Raw genomic sequence first — 20,494 nt, forward strand, 5'->3', positions numbered from 1 at the left:
ATTTCCATAATTAGTTGGTAAACTGCGCTCCGACACAAAGGTCATTTGGCACGACGGCATGCAGCCAGCCAGACCTGGTCACTTTTTTGCCTCTTTCCACCATCCTTACGGTGACCATTCATAACCAATTTTGGCGGGCAGTATCGATTTTGAGAAAATTTTTTAAAAGTCGGCTCCGATTAAGTGTCCCGATTTTTAGTGTTTTCTATATTTACCATTCATTACGGCTCTCGCTGTACTCTGACCCAAAAACAATTTTTCGTACAAACGGGGCAGCACTTTCGTTATCACAAAGGACATAGAATATAAGTGAGCCATAAACATAGCCATCATCCTTAATAATAATATAATTAATAAGATTATAAAAAATAATACTAATAACCTCAAAAAAAAAGTTTGATTAAAATTTTGACCTTTTTAATTAGCTTTCTTAGAAACATTCTGAGTATGCCGTTTTTTAACCTATTCAATTCAAAGAGAAAATTTTAAGTAGTTAGCACTTACCATTAAAATTTGGTAAATTTTGTGGAAGGTGTTGCTCATTTTCTCCATACAAAAGAGTTGTTCAACATACTGTGTATGTATGGAAGAAAATGCGCGAACAAAAAATTGCCAAAAATCAAGGGTAAGTCCAAGCTTCTACCAACTTGCGTTTTGTTATACTAAAATTTTATTGGCTTAAAAACTGCATACTCAAAACAATTCTAGAAAATCTGATTAAAATGTTTCAAATTATCTGATTAAATCTGATTAAAATCTACAAATTTTGAAATTTTGATTTACTTGGTTTTTTTTTAGTTAGTAGTTATATTTTCATAAAAAATAATAAATATTTTTAAATTTCTTTTCTCTTTGTTTTGTTTTAAATAAAACTGTATTAAGCTATTTTTATTGTAAAAACAAAATTGTATGTTCGGGTTCGATGCTTTAGAAATGTTCCGATTTTTGGCCACAGAAATCTGGTCACCGTAACCATACTTCATCTTCTGCTTCCTCTTCGGTTTAGTGGCGAATGACCAACTGAACGGAAAAGTGTGCCACGCGCCAACGCAGCTTGCAAGCTTTTAGTGCACTAAAGCATTCGAAATATGTGCATACATATGTATGTATATTTGTAAACATCTACTCAGGTATGTATCGAAAAGGAGTATATTGTCAAAGAGGTATTCATTTTTTGCTGTTTTTGATGAGGAATTTCGTTAATATTTTAATTACAATTGGTAAAGTAAATACTCATTACAATTTGAGGAACAAACTTTAGTTAAACTTTACTCGAGTGCGAGATAGCAGTTCTAGTGAATGCAGTTGAAAATTCTGATTGCCATTTGAAATTTACAGGAGCGAAAGCAAAGATAAATGTGTACTTATGGTAAACAACAAAAAAATTTCAAAGAGTCAGTCAATTATGAAAACGTTTTTGTGAAGTTAATGAGAAAATGAGTACTTATTCCGCATAAAATGGTACACGAAATTAAATAACTTTAATCTAATTGAGGTACACTTTTCAGTTGAGCTGATTAAAAGTTATTAAATTCTTAGCCTGAACCAGAAGCTAGAGTTGCTTATTTTCAAGGTAAGATATTCTGTATTACTCCAACAAGGGGTTCTTCCGAAATCAGAGATAATCAGGTGTATTCTTATTTTCGTAAGAGACGATTTTTTTTATAGAAAATTATACGAAAATTTCATGATTTTGACCGTCTTCGAAAGAGACACAACTCAAAATTTGGCATTTTTGAAATTATGCGCTAAAAATGTACACAAAGTTTTTATTTACCTTTCAGCAAAATCTGGAGCAAATTTTTGTTATAATTTGTTAAAAAAAACGAAGGTAAAGTCTCCTTTCATGTGCTAAGAGATAGTTTTTCGCATTTTCAGACAAACGTGTAATTTTGAGTTGTGCCCCATTTGAAGACGGTGTGCGATATGTTTGTTGCTGTTTCACACTAAAGCCGCTGGACGGGAAATTTAGCACACAAATAATTTATGACGTGGATTAACATATAGATTATTTTTTTTTTAAGAGAGTTGCCACATTTTTCAAAAGTTAAATATAATTAAGTAATAGTTTAAAAAAATATTACAGCATTGCGGGTGTGAAACGATAGTGACTCTAAAACGATTTATTTCGAAATAAATTTTGACGAGGGTTGCCACCTGGTTGAAATGTGAAAATCAATTTAATTAACAAGTTAAATGCAATATTCTTATCTGGTTATCAAACGATAGAGGTTTAAGAAAGCTTTATTTCGAAAATGATTTTTAGGAGGGTTGCCATCTGCTTAGAAATTCAAAATCAGTTTAACTAAATAGTTTAATAAAATATTATAGTATGGGCGCCAAATGAGAGAGGTTTAAGAAAGGATTCATTCGAAAGTATTTTAGACGAAGGTTGCCACCTGGTTGGAAATTTAAAATCAAAAGAAATGTTTATTACAAATTTTTTTTTTAATGGTTGCAACCTGTTTTGAAATTTAAAATTAACTTCATTTACAATTTGAATTAAACGCAAGAGGTTTAAGAGGGGTTTTGTTTTCAATATGGTTACCACCCGTTTAGAAATTCAAATTAAATTTTATTAAGTTAAACGAAATAGTTTAATATGGGTGTCAAACAAGAAGTGAAGTACCTAAGCTTAACTTTTAAAATACTTTTGAAGATTTATTTTTAAAATTTTGTTGAAGGCGTATCACCAGTTTAATTCTGCCATATTTATACCAAATTACTTTGTATTAGTATACTATATATGTATATCTGTTTCGTTTATGTTGAACAAAAACCAATTTAGCATTGATATGAAACTAAAATCATGTTCTTATATATAAAGTCTACATATCTACGAAAGATGGTTTTTTTTTCATATCGAGCCCTAACCACCAAAAGGATGTAAGCGACTTTTTTTAAATTTTATTTTTATGCAGAAATGTTTCTAGTGCATCAAAATGCATTTCTATATCAAAATTACTCGATATACTGAAATGACAGAATTAGTTACGATTTGGCACAAACATACACCATGTTCTGAGATATAATTTTTTTTCGCAGAACTCCCAGAAAAGGCAAATATCGAGAGGCATCAAAGGCATCAGCATAACTTTGTAACACTGTATTGAGGTACAGTTGTAATATTTGTCAGCATACCGTTCTCTAAAACTACTTCTCTTTATTATTAAACATTGGCTGAAAATATCTCACAATAAAAACGAAAAAAAAAATAGCTTTCTACTGCAAATGTCATTCTCTTCTTATTCCTAAAAATTGGGATGCCAAATTTATCTCTATTGCTATTGCTATTTTGATCTCCGATCCACTGCCTACCCAATTTATCAAATGTCCTCTACTTTTTGTCATATCCAATGTACAAAATCGTACATCCGGAAATGAGAGTCATTGAACATGTTAATGAGATTTTCAAAAATAAATTTAATTTTAGAGACCTTAGCAAGGAATTGCCACACTTGTATTGATTTATTAAAAAGAAGTTTCACCTAACACATGTCCATACAATACTGGGTGCAAAACATATGTATGTGTGACATATTATAGTATTTGTGACATGTCGCTGGCTAATTTCCGCATTTGAAATGAGTTTGACTGAGTGGCTACGTGTCACGATTAACTGTAGCGTACAATTTCCGCAACGTAATCGAAAGAACTTCATTGTGTACGTACATACATACATATGTAACATTGAATGCGCAATTATTTGTAACGTTGCTCATTTCATGATGGAGATTGGACAGTCAGTGAGTTATTTTGGACCCTTAAGCACATTAACACATACATACATACATACGGGTCCGTATAATATTCTTCCGATTCGTTATGTTACAACATATTGAACTGCCAACTTCTTGAATGCTGGCTGGCATGTACATATGTATGTATAAGCACCTTATAAGCACTACTTATACTCTACTACTGTGTGTGTGTGTTTGTGAAAATTCCATTTTAATGCTTTTTGTGCCTTCCGCACTAACTTGAGTAAGCGTCGAAATTAAATGTCACCTCGGCGTCAAGTAGTTTTCCGCTATAACAGTTCTTGCTGCCATAATAGACGCACACACACAAGCATACATACATCCAACGCTTATTATTTGCAACCTGTTCACTTAAGATTTATTTTTTTTTTTTTTATAATCCGCTTTACTTGATGTTACTTGAGTTATGCGCGCGTAAGTTGTTTGTAACGCTTCACAGGGATACTTGAGTGGTTTAGTGCGCTCCTGTCGTGTCTATGCATCCCCGTGGCTCGTCGTCGACGACACAATATCATGCTATTCGAGTAAGCATATCCTCTTCAATGACTGCTTACCTTACCTTACTTACTTACTACTCGTAGGTACATACATATATTTATTATCACTTCGCCGCTTTCGCGCTATGTGTCAGCAGTGCTTTCTTGATTTTCAGCATTCTTGCGGCTCCATCTTTAGTGACAACTTCATTCTTGCTACTTCAACACACCTTCAGCAGGCATTTCATAGCCAGTATCTACTCGATTTGTGGCAGCTGTGTATTAGTCTATCAGCCTCACCGCTCCTTTGCGACTAGCTTCTTCACTCGTATCACAATAAAGCGCCCTACGCTCTTGAAATCCTTCCATTTTGCTCAGCGTCATTATTGTCAACTTGACGACGCCATCAACAGATCCTTCTTTATAACGCCGGAAATGTATCAAATTACGCAGACATTGAGAAATTCCGCTTCCGCTAACTATCCGTGGACATACATACATACGCTATGTAGCCCAGCAGCGCTTTTGTTATTGTCGTAGACTGCCATAGTTAATGATACGCCAACATTAACTGCTGCACAAACACGTGAGCGTGAAGAAAGGCCAACGCATACTTGCTACTCGTACCTTTATCATCATCCACGTCCGTCCGTCAGCAGGTTTCCCTGTTGTTGCTTGTTTTACTGCGCTGTTTGCTCGCCATGTGCATTGCCATTAAATTGAGAAATTATTCAGCGTACTTCCGCTTCATCTTCCGCATTTGCTGTCTTTGTTTGACGGTACTCATCTCGTAGTTACTGTTAATTGAATTTAATTTTCTGCAATCCTCAACTGCCATTCGACAGCCACTTACTTTGCTTGTTTGTTTATGCTCCTTTGATTGATGAGTGGGCGGGAAATTCATGTATAGGATTTACATTTTTTGTCTTTGTCAACAATTTTTTGTTTCCCAAGGAAATCGAGGCACGTCCAGGTAATTATTAGCTTTCCTAAGCCAAATTTTTGATCTTTTATACTTAAAAAAAAATGTTTGTAAAGGTTCTCTACTTTGTATTAAAGAATTATATCAACGTATCAAAACGCCTATGCGAAGGGTAAGTCCATACAGTTCTTCCTAACGGAATGTTTGGAATCGAAAAAATTATGATATATTTTATAGGTATCATTCTTCATATACCTGAAACCTTCAATAGTGTCCCTGGAGGCTTTGTAAAATGTATTGACTCCATTAGTGTGAGTGCTGCCATCATTTCGACATATTTTCTTGAGTTTTATTTATTAAAATTTGCAGTTCTATTGAATCACCCTGTATGTATAGCTATAGTCATTCGCATGCATGTGTCTACGCCGAGCTCACTTCGACAAGAAAATAACCTTTGCCGTTCTCCATAATATTAGTACATATTTTAGTCAGATATAGCCCTCGAAATTGACAATAAAGCTGATTTCAAAATAATTTTTACAAAACAAATTAACTAGTTTCTTTCAGCAGATTTTTGTAAACGCGACACCGCTAACTGAAAATTTCTTCCCCTAATATTTTAGTTTTTAATAAGCTTTAAATTTTAAAACCATACTGGTAATTAAATTTTTTCATTCAATTAACACTGCTGTTGGCCGCAAAGTAGTTAAATTAATTTTAAACAGTTTAATTAATATTTAAACAACTTATGTATCTGCATTGCAGTTTTATGTTTGACAATTTCTTCATGAACCAGGTGTTTGTAAAAATTCTTCAATGATCCGGAAAATTACCCAAGCCTTAGGCATTTTCGACCAATTCTAAAACCACAGAAACTTTTTTGGAATATGCAGTAACAAAAAAAAAGGCGCGAAGAAAAACAAAAAAAAATTCTTCTTTAAAAATAAAAAAAATAAAAACTGAATACGCCTAGTCCATACTACAAAAATGATTCTTCTTTCAATTCATTTCTAGTTCACTTAATATTGCAGAAATTTTTCTAAGCATAATACTAAGCTTATTCTTAGCCTTAGTCATCGTCATCGTCTTCATCTTCATATTCGTATTCGTATTCATCTCCGCTTTAATTTTCGTAAACTTATTCGTCTTCGTCTTGATTTTCGTTTTCGTTTTCTTTTTCGCCTTCGTTTAAATCTTTGTATTCGTATTCGTATTCTTCTATGTATTCATATTCGTCTACGGTTGGTCTTTGTATTGATTTTTGGATGCGTAGTTGTCTTAGGCTTGGGATTGGCCTTCGAATTTTTCAAAAAATTACATATCTCGGTACTTACATATGCATATATCTATAACTCGATAAATTTTGAATAACTCCATGAATTTCGATAACTGCATTAATTTTTATAGTTCCATAAATTTCGATAAATCGATACACTCTGTTAACACGATAAAATTCGATAAAACAATAAACAATGATGAAACTTATGTAACCCGAGAAATATGAATAACTCGATATACTTTGAGAATTCCAAAATCTTCGATTCGATAAACCATCAATTTTGGTAACTCAATAAATATCGATAACTCAATAAGTTGAAAGATTTTGACATTGGCAATTCAACAAATATCGATAACGTGATACATCTCATTAACTTAGCAAACTTCGATAAACCGATACATTTTTATAACTCTATAACTATCAATAAATTTCGATAACGAAGTTTCTGGTTTGATAACTCAAACAACGTTGTTCAATTTGAATGACTCGTTCAATTTCGATAACTCAATAAACATAGATAACCCGATAAATTTCGATTATTATAAACTTCGGTGACTATATAACTTTCGATGCAATATAAGGAAATGTGTTAAATATAAACCATATTTGCAATTATTACGAACAGAAAATATTACAATTTAACTCATACATCATATATGTATGTATTTATCAAAAAAATTTCGGACAGTGAGATTTTGTCTTGTCGATCGATTGACAATTAGGAAAAGGTATGATCTGGCTGGCGCAGACGAAGGAACGCTGCGTATAAATTAATTTTCGTTCCACAGAGGGATTGTGACTGGTTTGAGTAAATATTTTTTTTGACAAGTGACTTAATTAAAAACATTGCTGCGGATTTGGATAAAGCAGGTAAGAAAACATACTTTTGATATATTTCACTGTTTATTGATAACACGTGGTTTTATTATCGAACGAAATTCCTGTTTTAACGACCACTAAAAATACAGTGGTAGATCAATTTAGTGCTGGTATAAAAATACCCAATCATGAAATTGGTAGCCCAATCGTTTTATGGAAAAATATTAGGCTTTGCTCAAATTTTGACAAACAATTTTTCAGGGACCAAGAGAGCGTTCCAGTTTTGATTTAGTTCTGCACGAGAATAAAATGTAATGTCTAGAACGTTCCCACAAAAGAAGCAAAGAGTAAAAACAAGTATAAAAGGTTCGGGAACGTTTCCGTAAAGAACAAAATACGAACAAAACTCTTGGGAACGCTCTCAAGAAGAACTGTATGAGTACGAAACCTTCGCGAATATTTCCCACGAGAAGAAAATAAGTAAGAAAGTATCGAGAATGTTTTCAAAGAGGATCAAATAAGAACAAAAGTCTGAAGAATGTTCTGCTAGAGGAACAAAACGAGAACTTTAAGTTAAGTAAGAGAGGGGGAGTGTTTATTATTAGGGTGAACTCTCCATTTATGAAACAATTTTTCATTTTCTGTGCGTAGTTCGTGTCTTCAGTCTTTCGTTGACTTTATCTGCATAGTTATGCTTCAGTTAATTTTTAATTAGTTTTAATATTCAAACATTTCAAACTAATGGAACGCGGTGAGAAAAAAATTTATTCTCGCTTCCTTTCTTCGCGAATAGCTCAGAGAAAATTTGCTACCGTTTCGTTCTATGGCAGAAAGTTCCTGATAATTTAGTTCCCAAATTGTTCTTCGAGAGAAAGTTCCTTAGACTTTTATTCCCATTTTGTTCTCTTAGAAATGTTCCAGAGAATATTGTTCGAATCTTGTTCTCCTTGGGAACGTTCCACAGGGTTTTGTTCTTACATAATTCCCATTGAGAGCGTTCTCGAAAGTTTTGTTCTCATTTCGGTTTTGGTTTTGAAGCGTTCTTTTGAACAAAACTACGAGAACGATATTTAGTTTCGATCATTCTTTTTCTTGGTCCCAATCGTGTGACAATTTCATCCCAATTTTTATATTTTGTACCAAATGGGGCACAATAAAAAATTTCACCCTTAGGAAACGAAATGAAGAAATAAAAGCCAGAGGAAACAGTTTTCCAAAATTTTGAGTCCACGAAATATTGCAGTGCGTGTCGTTCGTCTTGTGAAATCGGCAATGAAAAATACCCAAAACCACAAACGTTGATGTCCAAACTGAACATTCCCACGACAGCCGGTTCTACGTACCGGAATGACTCGGGTTTCACCCGACCAAGGGCTGTTGTTTCGGCGATCTAACCCCGTTTAGGTCGGCGAAGTATCTCAGAAGTTGTCCGTCCATAGGGCAACATTCACTACGCATTCTCCTACTCAGGGCTGGCATCGAGTCAAACCCTGGGCCAGAAATATACACCTGCTGTGTATGCCGAAGACGATTACACCACAACTCCACCTCAGTCAAGTGTAATGCCTGCGAGGGGTGGAGTCACCTCAGGGTCTGCTCGGGACTACGGACACACAGACAGTGGACCACGTCTTACGTGGCCCCCTGTTGCTCAAACAGAGCAGCCTCCACGGCAAACGATAGTCCGCCCGTGCAGCCCCACACACTCACACAGCAACCACACACAGTCGCCACTACACAACAACATAATAACACCACAGACCGTACCATAGCCACCACAGACCACATAATACACACAACTGCACCACCACCCACACGCCGCCGCCAACAACTCCTGGTTCCCCCTACAATCTGCACGGTATGTCAGACCAGAATATTCCGTAATGTGACATCAGTCAAGTGCAACACCTGCCTTGGCTGGTGCCACTTTAGGGCATGTTCAGGTCTACGTACCACGCGAGATTGGACGGGGAATTTCGAGGGCCCGTGTTGCGCTGCTCGGTGGCAGACGTCAATTGCGACGCCCCCCACCACCACCACAGGGCGGCAATCACCTCAGCAGCACACACAGCCAACGGCGGCAAGAACATACACCTCACTCACACCCCACATCACGACACGTCTCCCGAACCACATGAAGCTCCTCCAATTCAACTGTAACGGGCTACAGAGCAAGATTGAGGAGATAACCGTCTTCATGTGTCGGCATAGTATATTAATAGCTGCGGTCCAAGAGACGAAGCTGCACAGCAATTCAACTTTGTTGAATTGCGCCGGGTACAACGTGCACCGTCGAGATCGCGAGCGAGATAATGGTGGTGGCTTAGCGTTCATCACGCACCACACCGTGCAGTATCGTCTTATCGAAGCAGACATCGACCGCAGGGATACCACCCTAGAATGTCAGGGCATCGCTATCCGGTCAGGCGATGTCGAGCTCGAAATATTTAACATATACATACCCCCTGTCACCTGCTGCCCGGCAGGATATCACCCTGATATAGGTGCGCTCCTCAGAGGTGAAAACCTTATGGTAGTAGGTGACTTTAATGCGCACCACGATCTTTGGCACTCAAGCCTGTCAAACGATCGTAGGGGAACAGACTTGGCTGAGCAGATAGACGATTCGACATTCTGCACAATGAACGACGACGCACCCACCAGGATTATGGGTAACTGCAGTAGCTCGCCAGACATCACAATAGTCAGCGCTGGTCTGATAAACAGCATAACGTGGCGACCTATGCTGACTCTAGCATCAGACCATCTACCCATAGTCATCTCGATTGATAAACCAACCGACTTTGCCTCCGCCAAACACCGGACCTATATCAACTTTTCCAAACCTGATTGGAAAGGTTACGCGGAGTTTACTGAAAACACCTTCGCAGCGCTCCCCACACCAACCGACGTCCATCTCGGTGAACGTAAGTTCCGCAGGGCTATCACTGCTGCTGCAGCTCGCTTCATACCGGCAGGACGTATATCGGACCCACGTCCAAACTTCCCTGCCGAAGCGGCTGTTCTAGCTGATGAGCGTGATAGCCTTCGTCAGGCCGATCCCGGAGATCCCCGTATCAGGGATCTCAACGCGGAGATTCGGCAACTTGTAAACGTACATAAGCGGAAGAAGTGGGAGGAGCACCTGAAGACTTGTAATTTCACCTCTGGTGTGAGCAAGCTTTGGTCAACCGTGAGGTCATTGTCTAATCCGACGAAGCACGACGACAGAGTCGAAATTTCCTTCGGCGACCATGCTTCCTCGGACCCGGAGCGATGCGAGAGCTATTTCAGCCGGCAGTTCATACTGCATCCTCCGGTAGACAAAGCCAAGCGTCGAGTGACCAGAAGGCTGCACAAACTGCCAACAAATTGTGCCCCCTTGCTTTCACTTGCGGTGAAGTTCAGGTGGCCATCGGGAAGGCGAAAGCCTCCAAAGCCATGGGTCCCGACGGAATATGCATGCTGATGCTGAAAAATTTGGGTCCTGCGGGGGTAGCGTACCTAACGGAGGTCCTCAACCTGTCAATGGCCACTCTCATCATCCCAGACATCTGGAAGGTGGGGAGAGTGGTCCCACTGCTCAAACCGGGGAAACCCGCCAACAAAGGAGATTCGTATCGTCCGATTACACTCCTTTCCCCGGTAGCGAAGACACTCGAGGCCTTGCTACTCCCGTACTTCACAAACCACCTGACCCCAGCGAAGCATCAGCATGGTTTCCGTAAAGTGCACAGTACAACAACAGCACTTAACGCCATAAACACTCAGATAACTCGTGGCCTTAACCGCAACCGTCCCTGTGAGAGAACGATTCTAGTAGCGTTGGACATGTCAAAGGCGATTGACACCGTCTGCCATTCCACGGTGCTAGAAGATATAGAGGCCTCCTCTCTCCCACAGAGGCTCAAACGGTGGTCGGCAAATTATCTGAGTGGTCGACATTCGTCGGTAACATTTAGAGACAAAACCAGTAAGCAGCGAAAAATAAAACAGGGGGTTCCAAAATACTCGGAGTAACATTCGACAGCCTGCTCTCCTTCTCTGCGCACTCAACCGCTATTGTCAATAAAGTACAGAGCCGCAACAAGGTCCTCAAGTCGCTAGCCGGCAGTACTTGGGGCAAAGACAAAGAAACGTTGCTGGCAACATACAAGGCAATAGGCCGGCCGGTTTTGAACTACGCAGCGCCAGTGTGGTCGCCAGGGACTAGTAGGACGCAGTGGACGAAGCTACAGACGGTACAAAATACGGCACTTAGGACAGCGACGGGATGCCTCCTGATGTCGCCAGAACACCACTTGCACGGCGAGGCGCAAATGCTCCCAGTTAAGGAGCACAACATAATGCTCTGCAAGCAGTTCCTGATCGGGAGCCACAGAAGTGGCCACCCAAACAGACAGCTGCTTGCAGAGGAGCCCTCGCCTAGGCACGTCAGGAGGCATCTATATGAACTGACGGACGAAGTCCAGAGGTTCATTAAGCAACCTCTGGACCCGACAGCGTACAGACAGGCCCTGAACGGCATTCACAGGGACTCAGTCTCGAGTTATGTAGACTCTAGACCTGTGAATGCCGTTCTAGGCATACCACCCCCGGACATTGACGAGACAGAGCTTCATCTGCCTCGGGAGACACGCACTACACTCGCTCAACTTCGCTCCGGCTACTGCAGCAGGTTAAACTCCTACTTGAGTAGGCTGAATGAGGATGTGCCGAACGAATGTCCGGCATGCGGAGAGACCCCACATGACTCGAACCATCTCTTCGCATGCCCGGAAAACCCGACAACCCTAACGGCCTTGTCCCTGTAGACAGATCCCACAGAAGCTGCACGCTTCCTAGGGTTGCCGTTAGTGGAACTTGACGACAACGACTGAGATACCAACCGATCTGGGCGGGGTTGTTGTAGCCGCTACAACAACAACAACAACATGTCCAAACTGAAGTTATAGATATAACTTTCATGTGCACATACAAATGCATATGTTTACATAGTTATATGCTTCAACGTTTTATAGCTATGGGTCATTTCTTTAACGAATTGTCATGGCGTATGCGTTACAATATCGTACATTGCACTTGAGTAGATTATGCGTAAGGGATTTATTGCTTTTAACTAACGTGATTTGCGCAATTTACGCTATTTCCGCAGCTAATAAGTACATACATACATACATACACACATACATATATATATATACATACATATATACGCTGTCTCTCATAGTTGATTTGTTGTACTTTTCGGCATCAACAATACAATATGACCTCATAAATATTCATAACCATGCGTTTAGCTAATTTCTTACAAACAGGTGTGCTATGCGATGCATACGCAGAAGTAAAGCATGGCATGGTTGCGCATTTCAGCAAAATGGATTTCATAATTTATACTTACATACATACATACATATATGTATGTACGCATGTGTGTATGTGATATTATTTGTAACTATATGTAATCGCTAGGGATGTTAATTTTTCAGCTTTAACCGATACCGGGATTTTTGGGATGTCGTTATCACAGTCCCGGGATACCGGGAACAGTCCCGGGATTAAGATATTCATTAGATACTTTTCAATAATTTAAATCGAAAAAATTGCTTCTATATTGTTTGAAAAGCTCTTCTCAGGATTTATTTTAAAGAACTATGTAATTTCAAAGATATGATTAATTCCAAAAATTATTTACAAAATTCAATGCAATATAGAATAAAAATATGGGTACCTAATCTAAGAGGTAAGCTTTTTAGAATTAAAAAAAAAATTTTTTTGGATTCACAAGGACGAATAAATAATTTTTTAAGCTGATGAAGCTAGCAGGACGAAATTCGACGATATTATCGAGTTTATATAAGTCCTTAACATATAATTTTTTTCAAAAACAAATATTGCGAAATTTCAAGGATAAAATATTAGAAGGACATTTTCAATACGTAGAAGTCCTTCTGCACCAAAAACTTGAATCCGTTTACATTCTACAGGACTTCCTCTTTAATTTTGTACCCATACTTCTTCTCAAGGCACATTTCTTTCAATTTTTTAAATCAGTTTTGAATTACCGACGTCAGAGTGAAAAACTAAAAACGCAATTTTACTATAGTTGGGCCATGGTTTCGCGAATATATTGATATTTGTGTTTAAAATTTTCTATCGCACGGTACTTTTTGTATAATGAGCTAGACATTTATAAAAAAAATATTAGTTATTAAATAAATAAAAGAAATATAGCCAATACTGGTCAAGAAAATGAGTCTCCATTATTGCCATCAGTGCAAATTACAAATCCCGAAAATCCCGGGATTTTTTGCCAAGAATCTCGGGATTTTAGGGACCTTAAAATTCTGGGATCCCGGTATGCCGGGATTAACATTCCTAGTAAGAGCCATTAAATGTGTCTAGTTATGTACTTGAAAGGCTTGTCATATTAATTCTTACGAGGATTTCAGAATGTCTATGATATTGCAGGCTTAAATTAATCGCTTGTTCATTCCTCAATTTCATCGAGTTAGCAAATTCCATAGAGCAGCTTGTGTTTACGATTTATCACGTTATTTAATTAAATCCAATTCATTTTTGGTTGAGAGCATTATTTTGTTTAGCCTCTCTGGAAAATGTATTTATTTACGTGTCACATTAAGTGATACCATGATGCAATCATGAAGTGATACCAAATTATGGTCGAAGATTTGTTCCGTACCCGATTTCATATATCTTATTATCCTACTTAATTAGCGCTGTAACAGAACACATAATTGACTACGATTTCAATAAAAGGGCGGGCAAGGAAGAGATCTTTGGCACCACCGTCGGAAAATTCAGCATTCACGATGAAACGTCCGATAACGGGCTGAGATTGATAGACTTCATCGGTGGTTGTAGGCTGTTCCCAGCCCAAAAATCCAAATCAGTTATATTATGATGGACGGAAGGAATTTCAGACGTGCAGCAAAAAACGTGCGTCCAATAATGTAAGGGAAGTTCAACGTCGAAAAGCTGCAATCACAACAGACGCCCAATGCATTCGCCACTGGACTCTCACACCCACTCTCATAGCGCATCCTTCAACATACCGAATTATGCGAGCAGTGAAACCACATATCCCGCTCATTACGTATCGCTTCAGGAGAGGTAGTCGAATATCAGCACGCCCGAAAGAAGAACTGGTAAGATGAGGAATGACACGAAGCTGGAGAGATAAAATATGCAGCCTACGGAGCCACGCTACGGTTGGGCGCAATGCGAGCTATGTTGGACCGATGAAGGTGGTCGAAGAGGAAAGCAAGACGGATGTGCCGTTATAAAAAGAGAGAGCCTAAAATACGGTAGTGCGAAGAGTTTGAAATTATGCCCGACAGGCAAAACATGCAAAAATTTTACCCTGGAGTTAGGTGACTAGCAGCACGGAAAGTAGTGGAGAAAATGAATCGAAGCTCCCAGTCGATGACGACGAAAGTGATGGATTTATCGAGTGGATTGTGTAACGTACTGATCCCATCATCAACGAACTAATTCAGCCTTACTAGTGTGGCTTTAAGCCTGGAAAATCGACCGTAGGCTAGGTGTTCTCAAAATCTTAACGGCTTTTTCACTGCGGGCTACCCACAAGAGAGAATTCCGAATTTAAATCACACTAAGATCTGTGGTGTTAGACTTTTTTTCGTCTTAGGCTACAGATATAGGCAAAAAAATTCTAAGCAGGAAGAAAATCCTCAAATCGCTTACCACCTTGGCTGGAGAAAAGATAAGGGGACGTATGTGTATCACTAAAATGTTGATCGATTGATATTGAGCATCAGCTATTCGCAGCTGTTAAACCTTCAGAAGTGCCAAAGTAAAGATCTCCGTGCACTACAACGCCTCCTCCACAAAGCCGAATCGCTTACGGTGAAGAAACACAAAAATTGCTACTTTTCATACCGTACTTGTGGGGTGGCTACCGAACCAACCACCTAAACTTTTATCTTATGTTCTGAGCAACGGCATTGGGAAGTAGGCATTGTTCAAAACATCAGGGATCCGATGAACCAGCCTGACGAGCCAAACTACCTCGATCGTATGAAAAGAGTTCACTCAGGGGACACAAAAGCGTATTGCGATCTGGCAATTTCGCATGTCCTCGTTTTAGCCCAGCGATCATTGAGCTTACATGATACCCAGAGGAGGACAAAGGCGTCCCCAGCTGGTGACAATGTATCAATAGTGCTTTTTCTTGTCAGGTCATCAGCCATGCAGTTTCCCGCAATACCACTATAGCCCGGCACCCAACTGAGTCTGATTAGGAAGTACTGCGACGCGGTTGATAGAGAGGACAGACATTCCCTTACCGATCTCGGGCGCATCATCATATCATTCAGGGCTTTGAAAGCCGGTAAGAAAGTAGATACTAACCACCCAAATTGACGTCACACTCTTTAGCAGTGAGTCTACCGCTTCCTTGATGCAAGTTATTTCCGCTTGAAAAACACTGTAGGAGCCTGAACAAACTTTCGATGTAGCGCCTCCGGCAAAAGACACCTCCACCAAGCCTGCCTCCAAGTTTTGATGCATCCGTGAAGACGTTCACTGTTCCCCTCTTGCATTGGCACCGTCCCACCCAGTCCTCTCTTAAGGGAATGTAAGTAGATGAGGAGCTACCGGGAGCCATTTCGGACCGTTCAGGGACGATGTCAAAGCTCTTCAGAACTTTAGAGTGTCCAATTTTCGAGCCAGTTAACCACCCGATTTACCTGAGCCTAATGGCAGTTAGTGCTGCGCCAAGTCGGCATGCAATATTGACAGCCCAATTTCTCCAGTTCATATAGAAGGTCGCTTACACCCGCAATCCAGAGTAGTGGCGAGAGAACCTTGCAATTAAAACTAAACACTAACTTTACCTACAAAAATATTTATTCATATTAAATATACTCTAGTAGGACTAATATTATTAAAGTTGTAATTTAAAATAGTTAATCAAGTGTGGCATTAAAACGCTTCTCTGGCTTAAAGCAAATACAATACCATGGCAAATTTTTCACAAAAAATACTCGCGTTTTAGCTTAAACATACCTAAGTTCTTTTAAAGCTGTAAAGGTCAAAATTATTACTGTCACATCCGTCCTCACTCCAATCCAATTTATTGCTTTGCTATGATTTTACAGTTGAGATTTATGATCCAAGTAGTAGGCAGTTAGGCGTTGTGCCTCACGCCAACCAGTCTCCACCGCGCCATGCACCGTCGAATAGTAGTGCGAATGCGTTGCTTCGCCGGCAAATTGCAGCAATGGTCTACCACTTTTTTCATCCATCAGCGGTGCTGCCAAATCGCAGTTGTTGGCGCGTAGCTCCGCTGCATACATGGAGCGAAATGAATAACTGCCACGAAAATTGGGATTAGTGTACCAACGTGTGCGCAGAAATTTCAATGGTTTTGGTACTGCGAAAGTGAAGAATTTCTCGAAAAGCCAAAGCAAAGCCTTGAGCACTTCCGCTTCTGGTAGCGTTTCCATGTGACGTGCGTGTGGTCCAATTATCCAGCCTTGAAGCAAACGTGGCTGACAAGTAACGCGATAAAAGCCGAAAACGCTTTCCAACCAAAAGTTGTCAGAGTTGCGTAGCTCCAACAAATCCTCGTCGCACCAAAGGAAACAAAAGCTCGACCAGTCATGCGGCTCGAAGGGCGTTTCGAATTCTATGAAAAACTTGTCGACTGTGCCCAACTTGAGGCCGTCAATAGCGCGATATTTGGCAGGTGGCAGCGCGGGTGTGAACATTTGCTTGTGGCATTCCTGCAGCACGCCCAACGATACAGTGCAGATGACATGATCGGCTTCGATCAGTTCACCATTCCAAAGACGTATATGCACCTCGCCACTCGACTTTTGCCACTCGATGCTTTGCACGCGTGCATTATACTGTATGCGCTTGTTCAGCAGTCCCAAATCGTCGGTGGAGTCTTTCTTCGCTTTCATCAAGAACTGCAGAAAGCTGCGGAAGCCTTTTGTTTTCCAATTCAGCAGCATATCTCCTTCGCATTTCCAATACTCCAAAAGACCTTGCCCTGAAACTTCGAATAGATGATCTGATGCCTCTATCGAACTTTCGAACTTTTTGTAGTTCTCGAAAAATTCACGCGCCACCGTCTTATCGATCTCGGGCGACTGCTCTAGATCGCGCCAAAATGCCTCCGTGAGATATGTGCCCAGCGAACCTTCGAAGCCTTGCAAGCCATCCTGGTGTGCTGGTATTGAATTAAAAGCCACCGACTTGAGCGCATCGGCGACTGCCTCGGGCAACACTTCTTTGTTGGAACGCACGCATTTGTAGTCATCGTAGATTGTGCCAGACGGCTGCAGCATATCACAGTCTTTTACCAACTCATAGATCACATTGCCCTTCTCTCCATGACACCACTGCGCACCCAAATCGACGACATTATCCGCAAATGGTATGGTGTGTACGCGTCCACCAAAGCGATTTTCAGCTTCAAGCAGTAATACATTCTCAAAACCAGCCTGCAGGAGGCGTGTCGCTGCCGCTATGCCAGCCGCGCCGGCACCGATTATCACAATACGCGCCGATTCCATGCCCATCAGCTTGGTCGTTTGCCCCCTTTTTGACGCTACTGGTCGCTCACAAAAGCGTTTGTCGTTGGCTTTGCTATTTTGGTCTCCAATTTCCTCGCCACAACTACGAGAATTGCACTTTTCAGGTTTTGCCTTCTCGCCGTCCGCGATTTTGCCTTCTCTCACCGTTCGTTGTGGCAGCGTGTCGTAGACGGGCACCTTCTCTGCACGTTTAACTATTTCAGCACTTGCTAGGCAACTGAGTTTTAGTGGCGCCGTTTGGTCATTGAAGTAGCCACCGGCAGTTGTTGTGCTCACGTGGCTGTTTGTAGAGAGCGGTTGGGTGAGCTTTGAAAAGACGAATCGGAGACGCTTGCAATGAGCATTTCGTAGTTGTGGAGCGCACAAGCGTATACACACCATTTTTGCTAAATTGCTTTGCGGTTCAAGATACAAACATATTTATTTCTTTTTACTAGTTCTCTTTATTATCTGACAATGGAAATTCGTGTTTGCTTTGACAATGTATGAATGTGTCTATTTATGTGCATAGTAAAGATTAGTAATGCTCTTTGTAGATCTAATGAAATTTTGTTTAACCAGTGTGCATTAGCTATCAGTTGCGTTGCATACATTATTAAATATTTATGTACAATATATATGAATGGATTTGTTATTATGAGGAATTGATAGCTGAGTACGTTCCCTACAGGAAAATCGTCAGCTAGGAAAATACATTTCAGCGACAAATAGTATGGAAAATGCACTTCTTTTGTGACAAAACCTAATATAGTGACAAAAAATAATATATTTGTGACAAAAAATAATATAGTTTCAAGAGTTTGAGATGAAGAATTCAGGAAAAATGGTCTCCTTTTGACCTTTAAAGTGAGCGGCAAATATGGATGGCTTTCATTGTTTTATTTATTTTTTTACCTAAAAACAGTAGATACGCATCTCAAAACCTACAACATATCGTTAAATTTATTTCGTCATCCGTTCTTGTTATAGAGCGGTGATGGACATCGCCTTGCCCGCGGGCAAAGCTCTTTTAAGCTTTCTATACATTTTGTATAGACGCACGCAGAGTAAAAGGCAGTGCACATCACCGTTCTGGAGACACATAGATTTTGTTACAGAAAAAGCTCATTTTCCACGCTGCGCGAAATCTTTACTCTAATTTTGGAAGTGGCGAATTTGAAACACAAATAATTACGCCTTCGAAGATGTCGGCTTTCGTGCTATGCGAGAATTTGTAATTTAGCGTTGTGGTGGCGCAGGTTTGAGACCAACTGGAAGTGCAGTGGATTTTTCATAATAAAAACAATTTAAGTTATTGTATGAAATTTCAATTGAAATAAGATATGAATTATTAAATTTAAAAAGTTCAATAACTGATTAGTCTAAGAAAGTTAAGAATAATAAATACATGTTTGTACTTCTAAACAAAAATTTTACACGATAATCTCCGGAAAGGTTCGCTAGCGAACTAGACTATCAGTGGATCTAAATCAGCGATGCGCAGAGAGCGCTTTTACTCTGCACGCGCCTATACAAAATGTAAAGGAAGCTTAAAAGAGCTTTGCCCGCAGGCAAGACAGTGCCCATCAGTGATCTAAATTCATTTTGGGAGCATGAGGTCGGCACTAGTGGATTTTCTTGCAGGGTAGCTACTTTTAACTCTCTCTACAAGTCGTACAGATGTACATACATAGATTGTACTTACATACACATATGTACACACATATATACCTACATAAACGTACTCATTAGCGATTGCAAGTTTTTATACATATGTAAATAATTATTAATAAATGTAATACTATCTATCTTTACACTCTTTTTTATTATACGCTGCTAAATGTTCTTATCTTTGTAAAATTTTATTGGTTGATATCTTCGCAGAGCGATTTTGAGTTTGTCAGCATTTCGTTGGGTGAGAAAAATAATAATTGTAAACAAAACCTTGTTAAACGTTTATTTATGGTACCAGAGCAATTAGCGTAGTAAATAAATTCACTATGGTATATACCAAGGAACACTGCAACAAAGAAGAAATTTTTTATAAAAAGCTATAATAAATAGCCCCTAACCCCAATTGCGCAATAAACTGCCGGTTTGTCTAATAAATGCTAACAGTGCTCTGATAGAGGAACTGTTAAGAAATAAATACTAACTGCCGGTTTCACTAGCAATTCATAGCCCAGTGAATTTAGACGTCTTCAAAAAAAAAATATATACATATATATAAAATTTGTAGTAGGGCACTGTTGATGGAGTTTACATCTATTTGATACGTAGATTATTGATCTACCGACTTGCCCCTAAATTTTATATGGGAACATTTTTCTATCTTGGATTTTAGGTTTTTTGTTTTTTTTGCGATTTGGAAACTAATTTTTAATTTTTCGTAAAAAAAGGTTTAAAACAAATTCGTAGAGAATATAACTTCCCACATTTTTTTTTAAATATAAGATTAAAAAAAAAAACATATTTCTTATTGTAAATAATTAGCAAAAAAAGATTTAGATCTTAAAATCATGGCATAGATGCCCCGCATTCAAAACAGCGTGACCACTTTTTTTAAGTGAAACACGATTTTTTCCCCTTCTGTAAATTTTTATAATAAATTCAAATTAAAAATATTTTTTTTTTTTCAACTTAATTGCTTTTGTCAAATTTCATTGTTA

At 39.3% G+C, this 20,494-nt stretch overlaps 2 protein-coding genes across 3 annotated transcripts in view; one reads left to right on the top strand and one right to left on the bottom strand.

Annotated features, from left to right (window-relative positions):
* Positions 1-20,494, top strand: part of LOC118746785 — a 253,271-nt gene that overhangs the window by 231,011 nt on the left and 1,766 nt on the right. The window lies entirely within an intron of this gene.
* LOC118746782 (spermine oxidase-like) lies at positions 16,187-18,048 on the bottom strand. The gene has a single exon (XM_036480693.1). It carries the CDS (start codon positions 17,829-17,831, stop codon positions 16,395-16,397), a length of 1,437 nt encoding a protein of 478 aa, XP_036336586.1. The 5' UTR covers positions 17,832-18,048; the 3' UTR covers positions 16,187-16,394.

The sequence above is a fragment of the Rhagoletis pomonella genome, unplaced genomic scaffold (genome assembly GCF_013731165.1).
Source record: "Rhagoletis pomonella isolate Grant_MI unplaced genomic scaffold, Rhpom_1.0 Rhpom_scaffold_00011, whole genome shotgun sequence".
In the NCBI taxonomy this organism is placed as follows: Eukaryota; Metazoa; Arthropoda; class Insecta; order Diptera; family Tephritidae; genus Rhagoletis; species Rhagoletis pomonella.